General features: G+C 39.2%; 1 protein-coding gene across 1 annotated transcript in view; it reads right to left on the bottom strand.

Moving 5' to 3' along the window:
• Positions 1–23,026, bottom strand: part of LOC136877780 (calpain-B-like) — a gene marked incomplete at its 5' end in the record, with an annotated part of 257,610 nt that overhangs the window by 154,699 nt on the left and 79,885 nt on the right. The window contains 2 exon segments of the mRNA XM_068228743.1: positions 1,865–2,033; positions 10,031–10,165. Of these exon segments, the coding sequence (XP_068084844.1) occupies positions 1,865–2,033; positions 10,031–10,165 (304 nt within the window).

Genomic DNA, 23,026 nt, shown 5'->3' with positions numbered 1-23,026 from the left:
AATTAAGAACTGAGATATTGATACCAACTTCATTTTTTGATGCAACTATGCCGATTAGTACAGTTTGCATTAAAGTTCAAACTGTTACAAGTTCAAAGACGTGTTTTCAAAATGGGACTATTTGTTTTTAAGCTTCTTTTTGGAATATTCTATGACATTTACCCTTGACACTTCCTATACCTTTCAAACTGACTATTAGAAGGTGAAAGCATTGGCAAATAGTTTCAATTGTTTCTGTAAACATGACTCTCAGCCATCATAAAATGTGACAGTGCATAGTGGAGTGCTCTGTAGCAATATGAGGATCTGAATGTGAGTTGTATCACACAAGGTTCAACAGCCCAATCTAGGTAACACATTCTGGACATGTTGACATACAAGTCTGGTTTTACTCTAGCAGTGTGTTTTAATTTATTTGTTTATTTACTGTTTTTATTATGTTAGCCCACCTGGTGACAATCATTAAGGATTCAAGTCTATGACAATTGATTTTGAGGCTGAGAGATAGGCTGATGATGCCCACAACAAGGGCAAAACATGTCCCAATTTAAGTGTCATGCTCATTCTCACAAATGTACTGTATTGAATAGGTTGACCACTTCAATAAACTTAAGTCTATTATGGTCTGAAACCATAGTTAGTTAGTCCGAGTCCCATTGGTCGAAAAAAATTTCATGATCGGAATGTTGGCTGGCAAGGTAGGAGAGGTGGTGGTATACAATTTCTAATCACTATATTGTGTGCCAAATGCCCAGATTCAATTCCAACCCTCCCAGTGGTGTTCATATGGAATGAGGGCATATGACACTGTTGAAGGTATTCATCTGTTGGATGGAGACGTTAATTAAGCTTTGAGCATCCTGGCCTGGGGACTGGGTGTTTGTGTCGTCCTTAATGCTCTTTCAAACTCACATTCAACACTCTACACTTCCGCAATTCCAATTACACGTAGATTCATATCATATGGTGCAAGTAGGGGCAAAAGATCTCTATAGGTCAACCCCCTGAACAAATAGCATTTAAAAAAAAGCCTTGAGCAGGTCCTTTCATGCTATTCGACAGGAATAGGCTGTGTGGTGGCACCAGTTTTCACCCTCTCCCTTCCTACTATCATTCATTTAATCTCACTAACTCCTCTGAGGAGGCTGACATCAGGTAGGGCATCAGATCATTAAAAAATTGCTATGAAGTTTCATCTTGCTTAATGCCCAATGTCGTAGAGAAGCGGGACAAGGGTTGGACATTTACTACATTCTTGAAACAGACAAAAAGCTTTCATTACGATCTTTCATAACAAAGCCTCAAAATCAAGAGATACAACACATTGCATTTATGAGATATGTTCACAGCTGTCTACTTCAATGCTGTGTTACCTCAGTAACAGCAAGTGTATGTGTCAACACATCCAGAATGTATTGCCTAGCTTAGTGCTATTGAACACTGTGTGATACAGCTCGCATTAAGGTCTCAAACTGCATGTTAAAATATTACTTCTCCTTCAAAAAGTAATTGGCCAATTTTGAAAATACTTATTTGAACTTGTAACAATCTGGTTTTGAAATGCTGACTTTGAAGACGTACAATACTTTGTAATTGATATACTTTGTAATTATGGCAGCCTCCTCATGGGGGATGTATTCATTAATTAATTAATAAATACATCTCTGTCTACGAAAATTGAGTTGGTTCCAATATCTCTGTTATTAATCATCCCATGAGAAAATGTATCACAGTTACATATTATTATGGGCACCTTACTACAATTTAACAATATGAAAAATAGCATAATGCCTTAACAGCTTTTTAGGACCATATTTATCTCAGTTTAGACATAATGACTAAATATTACAGTAGATGTACAAACCTCTATCGAGCATGCCATTAGTGATTCATGATCGTAGGCTTTCAGCATAATTTTATGTAGCTTAGGTGGTGCCTGTTTGATTTTGTACCGTTCTGTAATTCCACCAGTAAAATCCACCAAGGCGTCAGTTGTTATACCTTCTTTCAAGGCTTCATATGAACCAAGTAGTCTAGAAATAAAGACAGATACTATTAGTCATAGTATACCCACTTTATTATATGAGGTACTGCAGAAAGAAAAGAACATGAAAATGGAATTGAACTTCTGTTGAAGTTCTAATGCACACAGACCCATTATGACTCCCTCTATCATCATTTCACTTTCGTAAAGGCACAGTCTGCTGGGAAAGTTAAAGGTATCATCTTCTGAGATGGAGAGCAATGCATTCTGGTTTAATGTCTTGAACCTGGGAAATCCATGAATGCTTGCCATTATCTCCAAACACTCCATAAGCTCTATCATGTACTCTGCAATAAATGCCCTGAAAGAAGATCATCCTTCAACACTTCACTATGCTGAGGCTATTAAGAGGTGAGATGTTCTGTTGCACTCTGCCTTCATTGCCCTCACAACTCCCTCTGACTATCATCCTTTTGGTTTTGCAAAGGAAAAATGGACATAAAGAAAGCAAATTATCAGTTACTGTGGGCTGATGGAACATAATTCTACTGCAAAGCTAACAGAATGGTAGAATAAATGTGTGCAAAGAAATGGAGATTATGTTAAAAAGTGCAGACAAGTCTGGAGATTAACTCACAGGTGCTCGCTAAGGGTGGGTTGCATGCAAGATGTACCATTAAATTCCTCCATTACTTCCTCCTCCTCCTCCTCCTCCTCCTCGATCCTCTACCCTTGACAGGGCATGACAGTGTTCATGATTTTACTATCCTAACTTTCTTTCTCCAAGTCTGGTAGTTTGTCGCTATAAGGGTAGCCTTGTGGAAAGATTTCCTACTGGAAGCTGCAACTGGTCCAGCCATCTGATTAGATGTCTTCCTCATGGTCTCTTGTCATTAGTATTTCCCTCCACCACAAGCTTTTCCAGGGTGCCTGTTCTTCTGGTAATGTGTCTGATGTACTGGAGGTAAGTCTGGCTGATCCACTCAAGAAGCCTAGTCTGGATGCCTAGTTCTTCCAGCACAGATGCACTGGTTTGGCATTCAGTCCAAGAAATTTGGAGAATGTGTCAGTAAACCCACAGCTTGAAGCCCTCCATTTTTTACTTGTGTGCCTGTTTGATTGTCCAGGTCTCAGCAGCATAGGTGACAATGAGGAATATGAGGGAGTAGGCCAGTTGCAATTTTGTGTTCTTTGTAACTGTATGGGCCTACCATATTCTACTCAGTTTTGTGGTGGCTGCCCTGGCCATGGTTGTTCTTCTTTTCATTTTTTTCATTGAAACACCCTCCTGTATTAGAAATCACGGAGCCCAAGTAGACAAATTTCAGGATGACCTCAAAACCAGCTATCTCCCTCACAATAGATTGGTGGACTTTCTGTTTGTTGACAATCATCACCTTTGTTTTTCTTCTATTAATTTCCAGGCAATACTCCCCACTAATCATCAACAGATTCTCCATGAGGACCTCTAGTTCTTGTGCACTAGCTGCCAGAATCAGCCTGTTGTCCATTGAGGAATGTGAAAACAGGTTTGTTCCTTTAAGGGTGGTAAGACCCACCTTATTATAGTAGAGAAATAAAGAGACTAATAAGGAGGTGCAGAATGGAAAGAAATAGGGTTAGAAATGGTTGTGGAAGTATAGTGAAACCTCGGAATGCAAGTAACTTGGTCTATGAGTGTTTTGCAAGACGAGCAAACATTTAAAATAAATTGTGACTTGATAAGCGAGTGAGGTTCCGCAATACGAGCGTCAAGTGTGCCTACGTTTCCCCCCCCCCTGTTTGTTTGTTGAATGGATGAACGAGGTCTTTGGTCCTGTAGTGAAGAAATACCTTTCAGAACATAATCTGCCACTCAAAGTCTTGCTGGTTATAGACAAGGCTCCTGCTCATCTTCTAGGCCTTGAGACCTTGAGGACGACTTACTGAAGGAATTCAAGTTCGTTAAGGTTAAGTTCCTTCCTGTCAACACTACTCCAGCCTATGGATCAGCAAGTCATTTTGAACTTCAAGAAGCTATACACCAAAGCACTATTTCAGTGATGCTTCGAAGTGACTGAAGGAAGAAACCTTACCCTCCGTGAGTTTGGGAGAAATCACCTCCCCATCATGAACTGCCTGAAGATCATCGATAAAGGCGGGGATGGAGTCACCAAGAGAACTCTCACTTCCGCTTGGGATAAGCTGTGGCCGGAATGAATTCTTGGACGTGATCTTAAGGGGATTGTTGGTGACAATGAGCCGCCGCTTGTCGATGAAATTGTGTCGTTAAGGAAGATTATGGCGCTGGAGGTGAATGACGTGAACATTCAAAAGCTGGTGGAAGTACATAGCCAGTAACTGACACCTACGAACTGATGGACCTGCATCCCGAACAACAGGGGGAGGTTATGGAGATTTCGTCCTGGGAACAGGAGGAAGAAAAGTCAATGGAATCTCTCACCTCAACTGAGATTTGGGATAAGTGCAAAATGTGGGAAATAGTGCAAAATTTGGTATAAAAACACCACCTGAATAAGGCTGTAGCAGTGCAAGCGATGAATCAGTTCAATGACAATGCAATGTCACATTTTCGTTAAATCCTCAAAAGAGGCAACAGCAACAGTCATTGGATAGATTTCTCATTAAAGTTGCACAAAAAGGAAACAATTCCAGTGTGCCAACAGACAGCAGTGATTACGTTAGTGAAATTCGTGCTACACAGCAACTCTTCTCATGTCATTTCTCATCTCCCTCACACCAAGAATGATTCAATGGTAAGGAAAAGTGCACTTTAATTTATTTTACGTTATATTTTGTTTTAGAAATGGTATCCGATTACATATTTTTGTGTTGTGGACGAATCATCCACGGTTCAATTGTTTCTTACGGGTAAACTTGCTTTGATATACGAGTGCTTTGGATTACAAGCATGTTGCCAGAATGAATTATGCTCACAATCCAAGGTTCCACTGTAAGGAGAAATTGAAGGAAATTACTAGGATATTGAATCTAACAAAGAAGGCAGCTAAGGATAACATGATGGCAAGCATAATTGGCAGTCATACAAATTTTAGTGATAAATGGAAGGGTATGTATAGGTACAGAAACAGGTACCAAGAAGGACATTCTAGGAATAATTAATGAACAAGATGAGTGTGTATGTGAGGATCTTCAAAGGGCAGAAGTATTCAGTCAGCAGTATGTAAAGATTGTTGGTTACAAGGATAATATCCAGATAGAGGAGGTGACTAATGCTAAAGAAGTATTAAAATTTACATATGATAACAATGACATTTACAATAAGATACAAAAGTTGAAAACTAGAAAAGCAGCTGGAATTAATAAGATTTCTTGAGATATACAAAAGACAATGGGTTGGGATATAGCCATATCTGAACTACTTATTTGATTGTTGTTTGCATGAAAGAGCTATACCATATGAATGGAGAGTTGCTATAGTAGCGCCTTTGTATAAAGGAAAGGGTGACAGACATAAAGCTGAAAACTAGAGGTCAGTCAGTTTGACATCCATTGCATGTAAGCTTTGGGAAAGCATTCTTTCTGATTATATTAGACATGTTTGCAAAATTATTAACTGGTTCGATAGAAAGCAGTTAGGTTTTAGGAAAGTTTATTCCACTGAAGCTCAACTTGTAGAATTCCAGCAAGATATAGCAGATATCTTGGATTCAGGAGGTCAAATGGACTATATCGTGATTGACCTGTCAAAGGCATTTGATAGGGTAGATCTTGAAAGACTACTGGCAAAAATGAGTGCAAATTGTGTTGCTATATTTCTAGAGAATAGAACTCAGAGAATTAGAGTAGGTGAAGCTTTATCTGCCCCTGTAATAATTAGGAGGGGAATTCCTCAAGACAGTATTATTGGACCTTTATGTTTTCTTCCTATATATATATGTATCAATTGTATTAGTACAGGGTAAAGAGCAGTTATTGTGCCAAGTATTAAACAATTCACTGTTTCTGTTATTATGTGAAATGTATATATCTTTCAAATGCAAAGTATAATGAATGATTTAATTTCCATTTTTATAAAATCTTGTGTTCATGAATAAAATTTGAGATAATGTTTGTCATTTAGCTGAAATGTGTTTTCTCGCTCATCCTACAAATCTGAATAACACTTCAGCAGTAGCAAGCTCATAGTATGAACAAGCTAACACTTTTCTCATGATCAACGAAATATAACATGTTGCAAAGTATGGCCGAGCGTCAGGACAGTTAACTACTGGGGCATGTATACGTTTACAATTCGTAATGACAAATACAACCCCATATGGGATCACCATATTTTACCAAATAAACATAGTTAGTTAACCAAATATATCCTCATTTCACCAATTACTTGCTTGGTTAAATCTGTGAACGTTTTAGCACTAAGGAGTAACTAAATGTTATTAGCTCATGGCACTAGACGGCAATTCCATAAATTTCGGTGTAGCAGTCATGTTAAATATGTCACCAGCCATTTCATAGTGATAGTCTACATTTTTTCTAGACTCGAACACACAATCACCACCCTCCACAAAACCGTCATCAGTTCCAATGTGTAACACCATCAGTCGCTTACACCTCACTGCTGGATTTTTAGCTCTGTGCTTAAACCTGAAAGAAATGACTGTTTCTTCAACTTTACAATAGTGTCTTGCCATGCCTTTGATGTTGTATGCGCTTCGTTAATCCAGGTCTCATCCAAATAGTATAATTTCTCTTCCTGTTGTCTAAATTCTCTTATCTTGCAGAGATAATACCTACGCCTTAATATAACACCATCTCTGTCCACTACGATCCTTTTTTATTTCTACTGATGAACTCGGAACCTATTTCTTTCAGTAGCCTGTGAAGGGAGGATTTTTTTAAATCTGGGAGTTCGGGATGAGAATTTACAGCTGATAACACTTTGTTAATCGTAGGGGGTTCATTGTTTTTAAAAAATATGTGCACTTTCCTCCAGATAGCAGAACAAATAAATTCATCACACTCCACGTCCAAAACACAGTCTACCAATGCATGAGTTTCTACCTGAACTTCATTGTGCAATTGTATGAAGTCATAAAAATAGGGGAAATCTAAGAACTATGTATTGTAAAGTGAGGTTTTATAATATTATGCTAGTATGTTAATTGTTTCATTTCTTTTGTTATTGTACTTTGTCATGTGTTTTTTCACCATATGAAAATAAGGCTCTTTAGTTTTGAGAAAAATACTTTGATATTCTATATTAATATTACAGCAGATTAGGTTAGATAAAATTAGAATCTTGTTCTCCTACCGTTTTTCCCACACTTGAAGGGTTGCACATTTGGATTTCGCATTGTTTTAAGGCCGGATGCCCTTCCTGGTGCCAACCCTATGTGGAGGGATGTAATCACTAGGGCTCGGATGTTTAGGAAAAGTCATATTTTTTCCTTGTATCCATTTTCTTGCCTGACTGGATTTTGGCGCAATTCAGGTGATTATCGTTACAATTAAGTCATTTTTATTTGTCATATAAATGCATATTTTGGCTATTTTTTGTCATAAGGTCATATTTTGACCTATTTTTGTAGAAACATCATATTTCTGTCATATTTTGGCTGTCTATTGACAGCTGTACTTGTGCAAAATCATCTTCAAATTATCGAATGCGAACTAGTGTTCACAAAACTGCTTCTTGGTATCACATCTGCAGTTAATAAAAGTGGAATACCGTTTGTATAGAATGAAGGCCATAGACTTCACTGCACCTTTTACATGATTTAATATTCACCAATAACCTTGTGACATAGAAAGGAGCTTCTCTTCTTACAAGAATGTGTTAAGTGATAATCGGAGGTCTTTCACGCCTGATGATTTGAAGATGAATCTTGTCATACACTTCAATTCCACCTGCGGAGAAGAATGATAAAAGCATGAGACAATGTACCATAGGCCCTGCCCTACCATAATGTATTGAAAGACATCTACTTAATTCGTTTCGTGGTGCTCAATTTAAACTTTAACACATTTAATAATATTAATGATATCTGGGCTTGAACGTTCCAAAATATTAAAAAAATAGATTGATTTCTAGTTTTCTCATGTTTCAAACCACAACTACAGGGAAAAGACATGTCTTGACTTTTAAAATGTTGTGTGATCTGATAATCTTAGTACCGGTACTTTATAGCTATGTATTCACAAATGTTCGATAAGTGAATCAAGGACAATAGACTGTGAATAACTGCTAAACATGTGTATTCAGAAAATGAATAAGAAAGCAAGAAGAAAGAATTAAGTTAGCAAATATGTATCAAAGGAATTGCCCTTTCGATTTATAATTTATTAAAAAATGTCCATATTTAGATTAATCACTTTCCGGTCATATTTTGTAATTTTTACGTCATATTTCTCCACTTTTGAGGTCATATTTCATGACTTTTGAAGTCATATTTCGTCACTTTTGAGGTCATATTTGCTTGCTTATTTGGGCTATTTTTAGGTCTTAAACATCTGTTGTCTGAATATGAAGAGGAAAGTGTTGGGACAAAATCAAACACTCAGTCCCTGAGCCAGAAGAATTGATCAGACATGATTAAAATACTCGACCTGCCCGGGAATAGAACCCAGGACTCTCTGACCAAACACCTCAATGCTGACCTTTCACCCAAGGAGTTGAACAGATAAAATTAGAATACAATTTAAATATAAATTCCACCATGTTAATTGTAATTTATATAATATACTTGCACTGTAATTGTGATGCTATGCTCTGTAGTGTGCAATAAATAAATAAATAAATAAATAAATAAATAAATAAATAAATAAATAAATAAATAAATAAATAAATAAATAAATAAATAAAAAAATATATAAAAATAAGGAGCCAGTTTATCAATCTCCCTGTGAGTAGGGGTGGGGGGTTGAATAACAACCACGGTATACTCTGCCTGTTGTAAGAGGAGACTGTTGATTCCACTTACTTGTGCCAGGCTCCTCACTTTCATCTATCTTATCCGACCACCCTTGGTCAACTTTTGTTCTTTTCCAACCCTGACGGCATTAGCTTGTGAGGTCTAGGGAACCTTTTATTTTCACCCAGTTGTAGCCCTTGTCTTTCTTTGGCCGATAGGTTATGTTTTTAAGTGTTGGCTACTTGTACTTCCTCTTAAAACAATAAACACCACCATCACCACCCTCCCTGACTGTCCACCAGTGATAGACAGAATGCACCCAACTAATATTGCCCCAAATCAATCTTCTAAACAGTGTTGAAAAAATATATGTAAGCATGATGACAAGTAGACATTTTGCTTCACCTTATAGATACCATAACTAGAAGAAAGGCTCTGCTTTATTAATGCAAACACAGGCACTTTTAACTTATCATTAAAATATCAATTTCAGTTCCGATACCAGCTCTTAATATAATCTTATAAAATAAATGCTACACCAGGACAGGAGTGTTTAGTGACTGGAACTGTAACGAACAATTTTCTCTCGGAAGAAGATCAGGAAATTTGTTTTAGACTGAAAGAAGAAATAGAACTGTTGGCATTTTAATGTACAATTTTATGTACATAGACGATTTATTTTAATGTGAAGGTTTGTTCTGCTGTTATTATGTTTTATAACTTTATGTTCTCCTTCGGGATTTAGAGATTTTTTTAGTCACTGAAGAAGAGAATACCATAAATCTGTTCTCAAAACATGTATAATGTTAGGATGTATGTAAGTAAATATATACTAATGCTTGTTAACTGTATTGACAGGCAGACAATACCTTAGCTCCGTTTTGCAGGTTTTGATGAATGTTACTAGTCAATACAGATCTACACAATATGATACAGTAACACTGATGCCATGTAGGTGACCAGTGTCTAATGTGAGGATGGGTCTGTACCAGAGATGAACTCTAGTGCTGTAGATGGCAAAAACACCTAGCCCCCGAGTCATAGAAATGAACTAACAAAAGTTAAAATCTATGACCTGACTGGGAATTGGACCAAAGGCCAGCATGATAACCATTTAGCCATGGAGCCAGACAAAATGGAGTGACACTTATGTATCCTCTGTTGTACTTACTTGGCATATGCCTTCTCAAGAAGAGGACACCAGAACTCATTACGCTCTGAAGAGTGCAGGAACACAAGCTTTCCATAGAGTGTTGGGAGTCTGTCATCTACTACAACGTCTACCCAATGACCAAACTGCCAAAACCTGAAAATGAATTAGTAGCATGGTTAATAATCTTAAAACTTAGACACTTTCATGACCACTAGTTTGCTAGTTGCTTTACATCGCACCAACGCAAATAGGTCTTATGGCGACGATGGGATAGGAAAGGGCTAGGAGTGGGAAGGAAGCGGCCGTGGCCTTAATTAAGGTACAGCCCCAGCATTTGCGTGGTGTGAAAATGGGAAACCACGGAAAACCATTTTCAGGGCTGCCGACAGTGGAATTGGAACTCAGGAAATTCCCAAGTGAAATTGGAAACATGAATTTTACATTTTACCACTCCCAGAACCTCAATTTTGGAAGAATTAGCTGACACAAACGAAAGCAAAACCAGAGACAAATCAGGAAGTTTTACAGACAGCTTTATGCAAAGCGAACCATCTTTCACTAATAAATGACACTACACTGCCAGAATCAAGAAGGGCCGAGACTGGCTCATTGTTTATTTCCACCTCAACCAAGGGACTCAAACCTTTAACTTCCATGGATATCCCTAAACAGCCTGCGGGGCTAATGGGAGAAGGTTCACCAAACAAAAAAAGATTTATGATGGTCAACAGGGGAAGATAATTAGACATCATTGTGCTGAACCACCTCCCGTTGTAGTCAAGAACTATTTGGAGTGGTCACACAATGCTGCGCGAGATGACCGGCGACCCCACACCAAAAACATATAATATTACTAGTTCTAGACGGAACCTCTATCCTAGAACCGGCGCTAACACCCTGAGTGTTACGAGATTGAGAGGGGCATTTATTGCGCAAATGATCGGAGGCACCGCAACTATAACACTTTCTTAATAAGTTAGGCTTTCGAACAACCGAAGACTCCCTCACATTAGAATCAATGGCGGGCAAGCTAGTAACACGAAGAGAGTCCGCATGGTGAACACCTTCGGCAGATACCACCATTGCTTCCAGCTCAGCGAAACTATGAGGTTGAGTAGCAAAGCAGAGGCAGGAGCGGTATGATGGGGAAATGCCCTCGATGATCGTAAGAATGATCTCCTCCTCAGTATAATGTAACGCAAACACCCTGGCATAAAATTTTACATCAGAAATAAATTCAGTGAAGCTCGTCTGAGCGTTGAACCCTCAAATAAAATTTCAGCACTAAAGAGCTGAGAGGCCTAGCCGGAATAAAATGAGTCAGCCAATGAGCATGAAACTGCTGAAGTGACAACTGATCAGAAATGGCATAGACTATTTTATTGGAAAGCACTTCTGTAGTATATTTGGATGTGAGTTAGTCCATACACAAGGGCATGATCCTGAAATTCAACAAAAAATTGCAAAAGGTGACTACATCATCTGCGGAATTTACCGAATAACGAGGAACGTTTCTCAACATACTATTTAATGGGTGAGGGATACTAGAAAAGGGCAAGTTCACAGAGGGCAAGATTGATTGTTGAGTTGGGGAATTAGCCTGGGGAAGACCCCTAGGTAAGGATCATTGCTGCAACTCCAGCAAGCCTTGTTGCCCATCAGACTCAAGATTAAAAATACCCTTACTCGATTCCTGCTCAACCCGATTAACAGAAGGAATAACAGGTTTAGATTTAATGGAGAGTGTGGCCAACCAAGCTCAACCTTTCCTAGAAGTTGGACAGCCTTGTCCTTTAAAGCTCCAACTTGACTTACTAATTCCTTCTTTAACTCTAAAGAAAGTAAATCTTCTGTCCGAAGAATGTAATGGGTTAGACGCCTTTGTACTCATTTTAACTGATGGAGGGACACTACATCGTTTTCCATAAAATCCATAACTGAGGATATGTCAGTTAAATTGTCCTGAATAAGGGATGCCAAACTTGCAGTCTCACTGTCAGAGAACTTGGACACTACGATGACTTTGTCTAAATTTGTTCGCAATAATAGCTCGTCCACTTGAACTGTTCCTTTAGACTCTAAATTATGAATTAATAATTCATATAATAGCTCCTCTTTTTGAAGAGACCCAGGGTAGGCCACGTCTCGAGTAACCATAGTGTAAATATCTTTGGCCACCAAGCAGAAGCAGGAACACCGTAACCGAGAGAGATCTCGCACACTCAAAATTGCCTGAAAGCACTGGTAGGAGCTCAAACCACGCTCTGCTACCAGAATGCTGCACCAAGAATTGGCAGCAGAAGTGGAAATAAGGAAGGTGTGGGCTTTAAGATCAGAGCCATTTACCAGTCATATAATAAGGGCGATAGAAAAATTAGCGGAAACCGAGGCCATCTGCTATGCTAGATATTTATTACTTTAATGCATTCCAACAAGAATAACCATTGCTTCAAATGGGGTTCTGCCTCTACACTGTACAAAGTCTCCACTATTCCCTTCATAACATGAGTGGGGTGTTTCTCGTATACATTCTCACTCGAGTATCACAATACAATTCTCAAATGTTTACGAGGTGTTTGGCCATATACAAATTCATTTCTATAAGGGCAAAGTAGTACTGACTGCCGAATCTGCCCAGCAATTTAGATTATACAAAACAACAGAGGCTCAGCCTCATAACCAACGTCATTAAAAGCCAGTATGACAGACTAGATTAAAAACAGATCTCATACATTAACATGTCCTTCAAGAACCTTACTCTTTCCAGCCAATGGGGCCCGTAGCCTCTTCTAGAAGCATTTCAAGGTATATTACATTTTAAAGATTAAAGTAACTCCCTTCTTTAGCCCAAAAGAAAGTTGACGAACATTCTCCTTACCTCCACACCCGTAGATGAAGTGAGCGGAACACGCCTCTACTTTTTGACAAGACAACTTGGTTGCATGCAGCGATCTGAGGAACTCTCCACAAGAGCCGCTGACCTCTTTCCATATGCACCGCGCCCCCTCTCTTGGGAGAAGCGGGGCGAGGCGAGCAATGTCGAGACAGGTGTGAAGACGGGAAGCAGGCTTGCCAACATAAAGATGGGGAAATTCACCAGGGCGGAAGTAACTTCCCTTTTCCCTTTGGTCATAAGGGGGAGGGGAAAAATACAATTTACAATTTATTGAGGAACAAGGAAAAATAACACACACATATGGTAAATATAAGAATACACACAGATCGATCTGCCCTAAATGATAAAGGCAGAAAAAGGTTGTGAACGGAGAGGAATTCATGGTACAATTATTATTATTATTATTATTTTTTTTTTTCTTTGCGTTTAGGCCATCTGTGGACCACGGTGCTTGTGTTCTAGCTGTGTTTTTGTCTTCGTCTGCCCCTTTTAGCATACTGGATTGTGTTCTTAGTGGCCTCTTGAGCCTTCCTGTTGGCCCAGTATTCCTTCATTTTCTCGCTGAATTCTTTCCTGCGCTCCTCTGACCAATTCCCGGCTCCTTTGTGGCTAGCTGATGTAAGGGATGTTAGGAAAGGTTTAGTTTTGACCATTAAACGGTATGCATTTCTGTCAGTAATGGCGGCTTGATTAATATTAAGCTCTGCAAGATCTTTGTCCACTTGTTTGGTCCAGGGGAATCCAATAGCTTTGCCTTTGTTAGCAACCTTGAAGATCTTATGGGATAATCTATTAGGATCCATTCTGTACAGGTGTCCATAGAAAGTCAGACGTTTTCTCCTGATGGCATCTATGAGGTTTTCTTGATGCTGGTAGAGCTCATTGTTGGGTTTGTACCATCTCCTTCCATCTGGTAGGATCCTTGGCCCTATTATTCTTCTCAGGAATTTCCATTCTTGCACTTGCAGGGCTCTCAGTGGGTTTTTTTTAAGTTAGGGATAGGCATTCTGCTGCATAGAGGACTGATGGTCTGACTACTGCATTATAGTGTCTCAGTTTTACATTCTTTGATAAATGCTTTGAGGCATACAGTTTTCTGCAGGCATGGTAGGCCTTGTCTAATTTGATTCTCCTTTGTTCAAGAGCCATCGTTTCACTTAGGTCCTCCGATACCCACTCTCCGAGGTATTTCACATTTTTAGCTCTCTTGATGTGTTTATTATTATTATTATTATTATTATTATTATTATTATTATTATTATTATTATTATTATTATTATTATTATTATTATTATTATTATTATTATTGATGTTCTGGATCCCACAGCAAGATGCAAGACCGCTACTTGGTGGTAAATTATATCTTCTGCCGTTGTCATTGCTGATAATGTGACCAGCACAATGTCATGCATAGGCAAGTGTGCAGGATTTCTGGTGATACGTATGATATACTTCCGTACATTAACAACCTTATTATAGAGGTGTACAATTGCATGGTCAGTATCATTCCTATTGTTTATTTCAAATGTGTTTAAACTTTTATTTATGTGCCAGGAGAATCTACTGTAACTTTAAGTTCTCCAAAGGAAAACATGGCTCTTGAAAACAAACCCAGGAAAGATTAAAAATTATCGATGATCAGAATCAAGGACATTATGAACAAAAATCAATTGATCTAAACTCCTTTTCCACCCTACCGCTGTTAAGTGATTCCCCCTTCCCCTCCCAAAGAAAGAAGGCGTGTTTCTTTATGCTTAAAAGGAGACTCCGAATACCAATGTTCATGTTTGTTACTTTCAGTTTTGAGATATAAGTTACTCCATAAAAAGAATTAACTTTTTCCACTTTCTTTCACACTCCCCCCTCCTATTAAGTGAACATAAAAGGAATTCAACTCCTCTCCACCCCCACCCCCAAGATGACTTTCCCCCCAAAATGTGTATTTCTTTGTTTTTAAACGAGATCCAAATACCAATTTTCACATCTGTACAAACTATAGTTTTTATTAGATGTAAGTATCCTCATATAATTAATTCAATTAATTTTTCAAATCCTTCCCCCCTCCCCCCCCTCATTGAATTTTATGAAATCAAAGGAATACATGTTTCTTTACTTTTAAAGCGGATTCCAAATACCAATTTTCACATCTGCAATATCTTTCATTTTTGAGATAATAGTATATTCACCCAAATAATTCAAATAATTACTCAATTCTGCCCCCACCTCCCTTTAAGTAGATTTCCGAAAACAAAAAATATGTATTTCTTTATTTTTAAATTAGATTCCAAATACCAAACTTCACATCTGTAACATCTTCAGTTTTTGAGATTTCAGCATCCTAATAAAAATAATTCAATCACATTTTCAGTCATTTTAACCCCCTACCCAAAAGGTTTTTTCTGAAAACAAAAAAATACATGTTTATTTTAATAGAGATTTAAAAATACCATTTTTCACTTCTGCAATGTGTTACATTTTTGAGATATACTGTAGACATGCTCATTTTAAAATTTCAGCCCCCTTTTAGTTCCCCTTGACTGGATTTTCTGAAAACAAATCACCTATGTTTCATTACTTTTGCAGGATATTCCAAATACCAATTTTTATGTCTCTAACGTTTTACATTTCTGTACTGTAGATATAGTCTTTAAAAAAATTCACCCCATTCGTCACTCCTGTTTAACCCCCATTAATTGGATTTTCCAAAAACAAAAAATATGTGTTTCTTAATTTTTAAAAGAGATTCCAAATACCAATTTTCAGGTCTCTAATATCTTCAGTGTCTGAGATATAAGTATCCTCAATAAAGGCATTCAACCCCTTTTTTACCCTTTTGCACCCCTCCTAGTTGGATTTTCCAAAAACAAAAAATTATGTGTTTCTTTATTTTTAAAGGAGATTCTAAAAACCAATTTTACATCTGTGAACTTAAGTATTGAGATATAGATATACCGTACTCATTTTAAAATTCAACCCCCTTTTCACCCCCTTAGCGATGGAATATCCAAAAATCCTCCCTTAGCAAGCACCTACACTGTAATATAAATGTATCCTCAAAATTTCATTCCTTTATGTCCAGTAGTTTTGGCTCAGCGATGATGAATCAGTCAGTCAGTCAGTCAGTCAGTCAGTCAGTCAGTCAGTCAGTCAGTCAGTCAAAAAATTCACCCCAATTTGTCACTCCTGTTTAACCCCCCATTAATTGGACGATTAGTTTACCATGGCTCGTCATGGAAAACTGGGCCATTATTTTGCCAAGAATGCTGCACAAAATCCATAAACAGTGAACGAGGTAGTCTACAGAGACCAGAGACATTATTAACCCTAATGTGCACGATTTATACCATTTCTGTTGCACCAGAAGCTTACTTCTTGGACAACAAGGGATGCAGCAAGATGGAGCTACAGCCGACACCACGGGGGAGTTACTTTTCTGCCTAATTTTTCAATGACCTGTGGGGTTTTCTCACCTATTCCCCTATCAGGCGCATCCTAGGTGGTGGATAGGGGGGCCCTCCGGACTTGTCTAGGGGGTCTGAGGGAAAAATACCCTCTCGCAGACCAAAAACAGGTATTCCCAGAAAATGTCTTGAGGCATTGTGATTCTTACTAGTCCAACTCAAGGCTTGGAAGTGGAGGCCTTGCCCACACATGCTAGAGAGGCATCCATGGTTCCTCCACATGGGTGATATGGTGGCTCAGGTGAAGTGAGGCTGGTGATTGAGGTGAAGGCTCACTGCGGGGTGCTGGAACCAACACATCACATTGCTCTACGTAGCCTGGATGAGCTGCGGGTTGGGAAAGGGGCATCCCAACCTAGAGGGAAAGTCATGGCTGTGAACTCAGTCATGGTAATGCCAAGTGGAGACCACGTGAGTAGGCCTACTAAAGGGGAACAAACCTGGCTATGTTCGGGCCAAAGCGGACAGCTGGATGGACGACTGAGGGGCATGGTCTCTGATACGGAAACCCTGAGTTGCAGGAGGACAATGTCTGGCTGTATGCCTTACCATGGATGGTGAGAATGATGCTCAGGACCCTTGAAGGGACAAAAATCCTATGATTCATTGAAATATGGATGCTTGTAAAGAACCAATTTCAAAAACTTCAACATCAAGGGAAGCCAAGGAAGCTCCAGTAGAGCAGATCTGAGAGCAAGCCCAATATGAAAAAATGGAGACAGAAGTCCCAATTGGACAGGCTGTCACCAACTCAAAACAAGAAATGGTAACAGAAGCTCCAGTAGAGCAGACTGCTGTCAGAATCAATCAGCACGATACAAACTATGGTTATACAAACGATACAAACAGAGTGCTGAATGCCACTTCAATTGACAAGACAGGATGGACAGTCTTTTTAACCCTTGGTGAAAGAGACTTTGAAGAGCTCAAAAAGAGAAGCCTTAAGGCTAAGCTTGGACTTGGGCAGATCAAGTTTCAAGTCATCAGGGGGAAAAACGAAACCCAATATTGATAAAGATGGAGCTGAAGGTCCTTCAGGCCAGTCTTCAGCATAAAAAAGCAGCTGTGGCCGATTTCACCAGGAAGTTCAAGTCCGAGGCTATTGACGTGGCCCTTATTCAAGAGCCATGGGTAGCCAAGGGCAGAGTAGCATGACTGGAAGAATCTGGAGGTAAGGTGATGTACAATACAATATTGGGAATACCCAGAACATGTCTTCTTGTGAACAGGAAATTAAAATGTCTTATGTTGAAGGAACACTGTTCACAGCACTTAACCGTGGCGAAGATTAAACTTGGAGATTGGGAGGGACCCAGAGAAATAACCATAGGCTATGCATACCTCCCATATGACTCAACTAATCTGCTCCCAACAGAAGAAATTGAAAACCTAATTTACAACGCAAAGAGGAAAGGCAAACACCTAGTCCTTGGAGTAGATGCAAATTCACACCACACAGCATGGGGCAGCACAAACTCCAATGCAAGAGGTGAGTCTTTACTAGAGTATATTACTGGAACTGAGTTGAGGATACTAAACCTAGGAAACAAGCCTACATTTATTAAAAAAAAAAATTGTAGGGAGGTAATACACATTACACTAAGCACTATGCATATTGCAAACTTTATTAAAGACTGGAAGGTGCTGGAGGAACCATCATTGACAGACCACCAGTACATCCAATTTGCAATAGATGCAAGACTATGTGGGACTCATTCCATGAAAACTGGCCTCTCAAAGAAGAGAAAAACACCAAAAAAGTAAGGTAGTGGAACAACAAACTAGCCAAAATAAAAAAAAGAGGTTAGGATGGTGTATAGAATATCATCTATGAATGGTATGTAGGCTGTATGTCATAGGAAACTCACCGAGTATAACCTAGAAATACGGAAAGCAAAAAGAAAATCTTGGAGACTGTTGTGTGAGAAAGTGGGATCACATACTGAAACAGCAAGGCTCCATAAGGTTCTGAAAGTAACCCATATAAATCAAGTGGGGACGCTGGAGAAACCAGATGGGTCATTTACTCAGGCGGAGAGGGACACGCTGGAGATACTAATGGCGTGTCACTTTCCTGAGACAGAGGAGATGACAGAAGAAGAAACAGTTGGAACAGAGACTAGAGCTCGAAGAGCAGACTGGAACTGTGCCAACAGAATAATAAAACATAACCATGTAAAATGGGCAATCGACACGTTGTATCCTATAAAGGATCAGGGGCCAGATGGGATACTTCCGATACTCCTACAGGTAGGACGGGAGATACTTGTCAATGCCCTGACGGACCTTTTCAGAGCTAGTCTAGCTTTAGCGTATGTGCCGAAATCATGGTCTGAAGCTAAAGCAGTATTCATACCTAAGCCTGGAAGGGCAAATTATGCCCAAGCCAAAGCATACAGACCGTTATGTTTAACCTCCTTCATACTGAAAGCAATGGAGAAAATTCTGGAAAATATATCAGAAGAACGGTCCAACTGAACTCACCGTTACATGAAAATCAGTTTGCATATAGACCTGGCAGATCCACTGAAGTAGCACTCCACCAGTTGGTTTATAAACTAGAGGAAAGCCTAGAATATGAAGAAATTGCATTGGTGGCATTTCTAGATATAGAAGGAGCTTTCAGCAATACAACCTATGACTCTATGATCAAAGCATTGGAAAAGAGCATGGTGAGTAAAACCGTCATCAAATGGATTAAATCCATGTTAGACGGAAGGAAGATAAAGACAACCCTGTTTGAAGAAACGTTGATGGTTAGGGCCACCTGAGGCTGTGTTCAGGGAGGAGTTCTTTCTCCTCTGCTGTGGAACCTCATGGTGAACAAAATCATAGCTATGCTCAACGAACAAGTTTTTTATACACAAGGTTATGCAAATGACCTAGTGATTGTGGTACAAGGTAAGGTGATGAGTGTTATCCAGGACCTCATGCAAAGATAACTTAACCCTGTGGAGAACTGGTGCCAGGAAGAACAACCATCAGTCAACCCGAACAAGATAACTCTGGTCCCTTTTACAAGAAGGAGAAAATTAGAGGGAAAGAGATCACTGAAGCTCTTTGGGCAAGATATATATATATATGGAAGAACAGGAACTGCACCTATGTGTAGTATTAGATAAAAATCTAACCTGGAATCCACATACAGAAAGGAACATAACCCGGGCCAAGAACTTGCTGTATGCATGTAAAAGAACCGTTGGGAAGACATGGGGCCTAAGACCATCAATGGTAATGTGGATATATACAATCATCATTAGACCGTTGATGGCCTATGCTGCAATCACCTGGTGGCAGAAAGTAAACCAAGGAAAAGTCAGTAGTAGATTGGATAGCCTACAGAAAATGGCATGCATAGCCATAACTGGGGTTATGAGAACTACATTGACAGAAGCCTTGAATACTTTACTAGACTTCCCATCACTATACAATTTCATAAAAGGACAGGCTAGAATGAGTTCATAGAGATTGGCACAATCAGAGTGCTGGAATGCACAAAGACCCAATCTAGGACACTGTAAAATTAACAGAGTAATAACAGAGGAAGTTCTACACGTGCCTTCTGATCATATGGTACCAAAGTACAACTTTAAAAAACCGTTTGAGACCCAGATAAAAAAAAAAAAAGACTGGGATATCAACAAATAGAATACTGAAAAAGAAGATATAGTGTGGTGGACTGATGGCTCAAAGACTGGGGATGGCACAGGAGGAGGGATCAATGGGAAAGACCTGAGAGATCAATCCAGATGAGCCTGGCAAACACACTACAGTCTTTCAAGCAGAAGTGATAGCTATCACAACATATCTTGAAGAAAATCTGAAAATGAACTATAGGAATAAGAACATTTTCATTTTTATGGACAGCCAAGTGGCCATTAAAGCACTAGAAGCAGGCCGGATAATATCCAGAACTGTCTGGTATTGCCATTCACTTCTCTTGTAGTTGGCAAAGTACAACATTGTCAAAATAAGATGGGTACCAGGGCATGCAGGTATAGAAGGAAATGAAAAGGTGATAAACTGGACAGGAAAGGGGCAGAAACATATTTTGTAGGCCCAGAACCTGTATGCGGGATTTCCTATGGACAAGCCCAACGCTACATTGGAAAATGGGTACAAAAGAAACAAATGGAGAATTGGAAAAATACTCCAGGATGCAGGCTTGCAAAGGAACTGATAAAAGGACCAAACAAGAAGCATACTAAAGAACTGTTGAAACTCAGCAGAGAAAATAAGATGGGTAGTAGGACTGTTGACAGGGCACTGCCATCTGAAAAAACACCTACATAGAATTGGAGTAATAAGAGACAATATATGTAGGAGATGCAATGAAGCAGAGGAATCAGCTGAACACATACTTTTCGAATATGAGGCTCTGGGTAGAATCAGACTCTCCACTCTAGGACTACCAGGTGAAGAGAGAGAAAAAAATCCAAGAAGACCCAATAAGAGCAACCTGCAGCTTTGTGAAGGGAGCAGGTATATCTAGGTGGGAATGATGGAAAAACATGGTAGCAAAAGATCTTAGAGGTCGACGCTAATTAGGAACTAATATTTAGAGGCCCCATGAAGAAAAGAAGAAGAAGAATTTTTCAATGAACTCCATTCCCATACCCTTCCTTCTCTCTAGATCTCATGGCCCTAGATGCCTATATATGGGGCATGTTGAAAGAAAGAACTGTTCTTCAAGACAGGTGATACGCCTACAAATACACTCAAATTACACAAGATGGTAAAGTCAGTTTTTGCATCCTTACCAGCAAACTTTGTTCATCATCATGTTCAAAAATCTTCAGAAAAGATATATGTGGCAGAGTATAAGGGAAAAATAAGAATATATACTTTTTTTTTTACAATTGGCTGTACGTTGCACCAACACAGATAGGTTTTGTGGTGACGATAGGATAGGAAAGGGCTAGGAGTGGGAAGGAACTGACTGTGGCCTTAATTAAGGTACATCCCCAGCATTTTCCTGGTGTAAAAATGAGAAACTATGGAAAACCATCTTCAGGGCTGCCGACAATGAGATTCAAACCCACTATCTCCTGAATGCAAGCTTAGAGCTGTGCGATCTGAACCATATGGCCAACTCACTCGGTAAAAAAAGGAGAAAGAAATACCCTGGTGGAATAACAAATTAAGGGACACAGTGAAGGAAAAAACAGAAAGCATGGAGGAGCTGGATAGGAGATAGAAATATGAAGAGTAGGCTATGTATCATGAAGCAAAGAAAGCATGTCAGAAGTCTACAGTCTGCAGGAAAAGAGTGTAAGTAGTGTGAAGAGTAAGATAGGACAAACAAACTGGTTAAATGTAGAAACAGGACTTTGAAAAAGAAGTGTATTTGCCTACGCATTGGCCTCCACGGTATGCACTAGCCAGTGTCTTGGTAGATGTGCTAGGTACCAACTGATGAGCCCAGCCTAGCACACGGGGGCGAAACGCTGGCAACCAGGAATGAGTTAGCCGGAAAATTTATAATGTCCAATAACGGACCATTTATATTGGTATTATAAATTTACTCATTCGGAACAAATATTTCTGATTGCCTATGAGAATCAACATCTATATCATCTGATTGCCAAGCAGGCATCAATTTTTGGTAGTGGGACAAAGTGTCTCGTAGTGCATTGGCACTGCTGGTGGCTACAATTAGCCTACGCAGTGGCCTCCACGGTATGCACTAGCCAGTGTCTTGGTAGGTGTGCTAGGTACCAACTGATGAGCCCAGCCTAGCACACAGGGGCGAAACGCTGGCAACCAGGAATGAGTTAGCTGGAAAATTTATAATGTCCAATAACGGACCATTTATATTGGTATTATAAACTTACTCATTCGGAACAAATATTTCTGATTCCCTATGGGAATCAACATCTATATCAAATTTTTAATAGGCGACTTCAACGCTCAACTAGGCAGAGAAAGAAAATACTGTGACATCATCGAAAAATGGCCAGTACACAAGAAAAATAAAACTGTATATTGTATATATCAATGATATGTCTAAAGAAGTGGAATCGGAGATTTGGCTGTTTGCAGATGGTGTTATTCTGTACAGAGTAATAAGTAAGTTACAAAATTGTGAGCAACTGCAAAATGACCTCGATAATGTTGTAAGATGGACAGTAGGCAATGGTATGTTGAATAACGGGGTTAAAAGTCAGGTTGTGAGTTTCACAAATACCAAAAGACCTCTCAGTTCTAATTGCTACGTTGATAGAGTGAAAGTTCCTTTCGGAGATCATTGTAAGTACTTAGGTGTTAATATAAGGAAAGATCATCATTGGGGTAATCACATAAATATGATTGTAAATAAAGGGTACCGTACAGATCTCTGCACATGGTTATGAGGGTATTTAGGGGTTGTACTAAGGATGTAAAGAAGAGGGCATATAAGTCTCTGGTAAGACCCCAACTAGAGACTGGTTCCAATGTATGGGACCCTCACCAGGATTACTTGATTCAAGAACAGGAAAAAATCCAAAGAGAAGCAGGTGATGTTCTGGGTGATATCAGACAAAAGAGTAGTATTACAAAAAATGTTGCAAAGTTTGGGCTGGGAAGACTTGGGAGAAAGGAGACGAGCTGCTCGACTAAGTAGTATGGTATAGATGTTGATTCCCATAGGGAACTTGAAATATTTGTCCCGAATCT

This window comes from Anabrus simplex, chromosome 7 (genome assembly GCF_040414725.1).
Source record: "Anabrus simplex isolate iqAnaSimp1 chromosome 7, ASM4041472v1, whole genome shotgun sequence".
Taxonomy (NCBI): Eukaryota; Metazoa; Arthropoda; class Insecta; order Orthoptera; family Tettigoniidae; genus Anabrus; species Anabrus simplex.
Note: the sequence above shows the minus strand (reverse complement) of the source record. Positions and strands in the feature narration are given on the sequence as shown.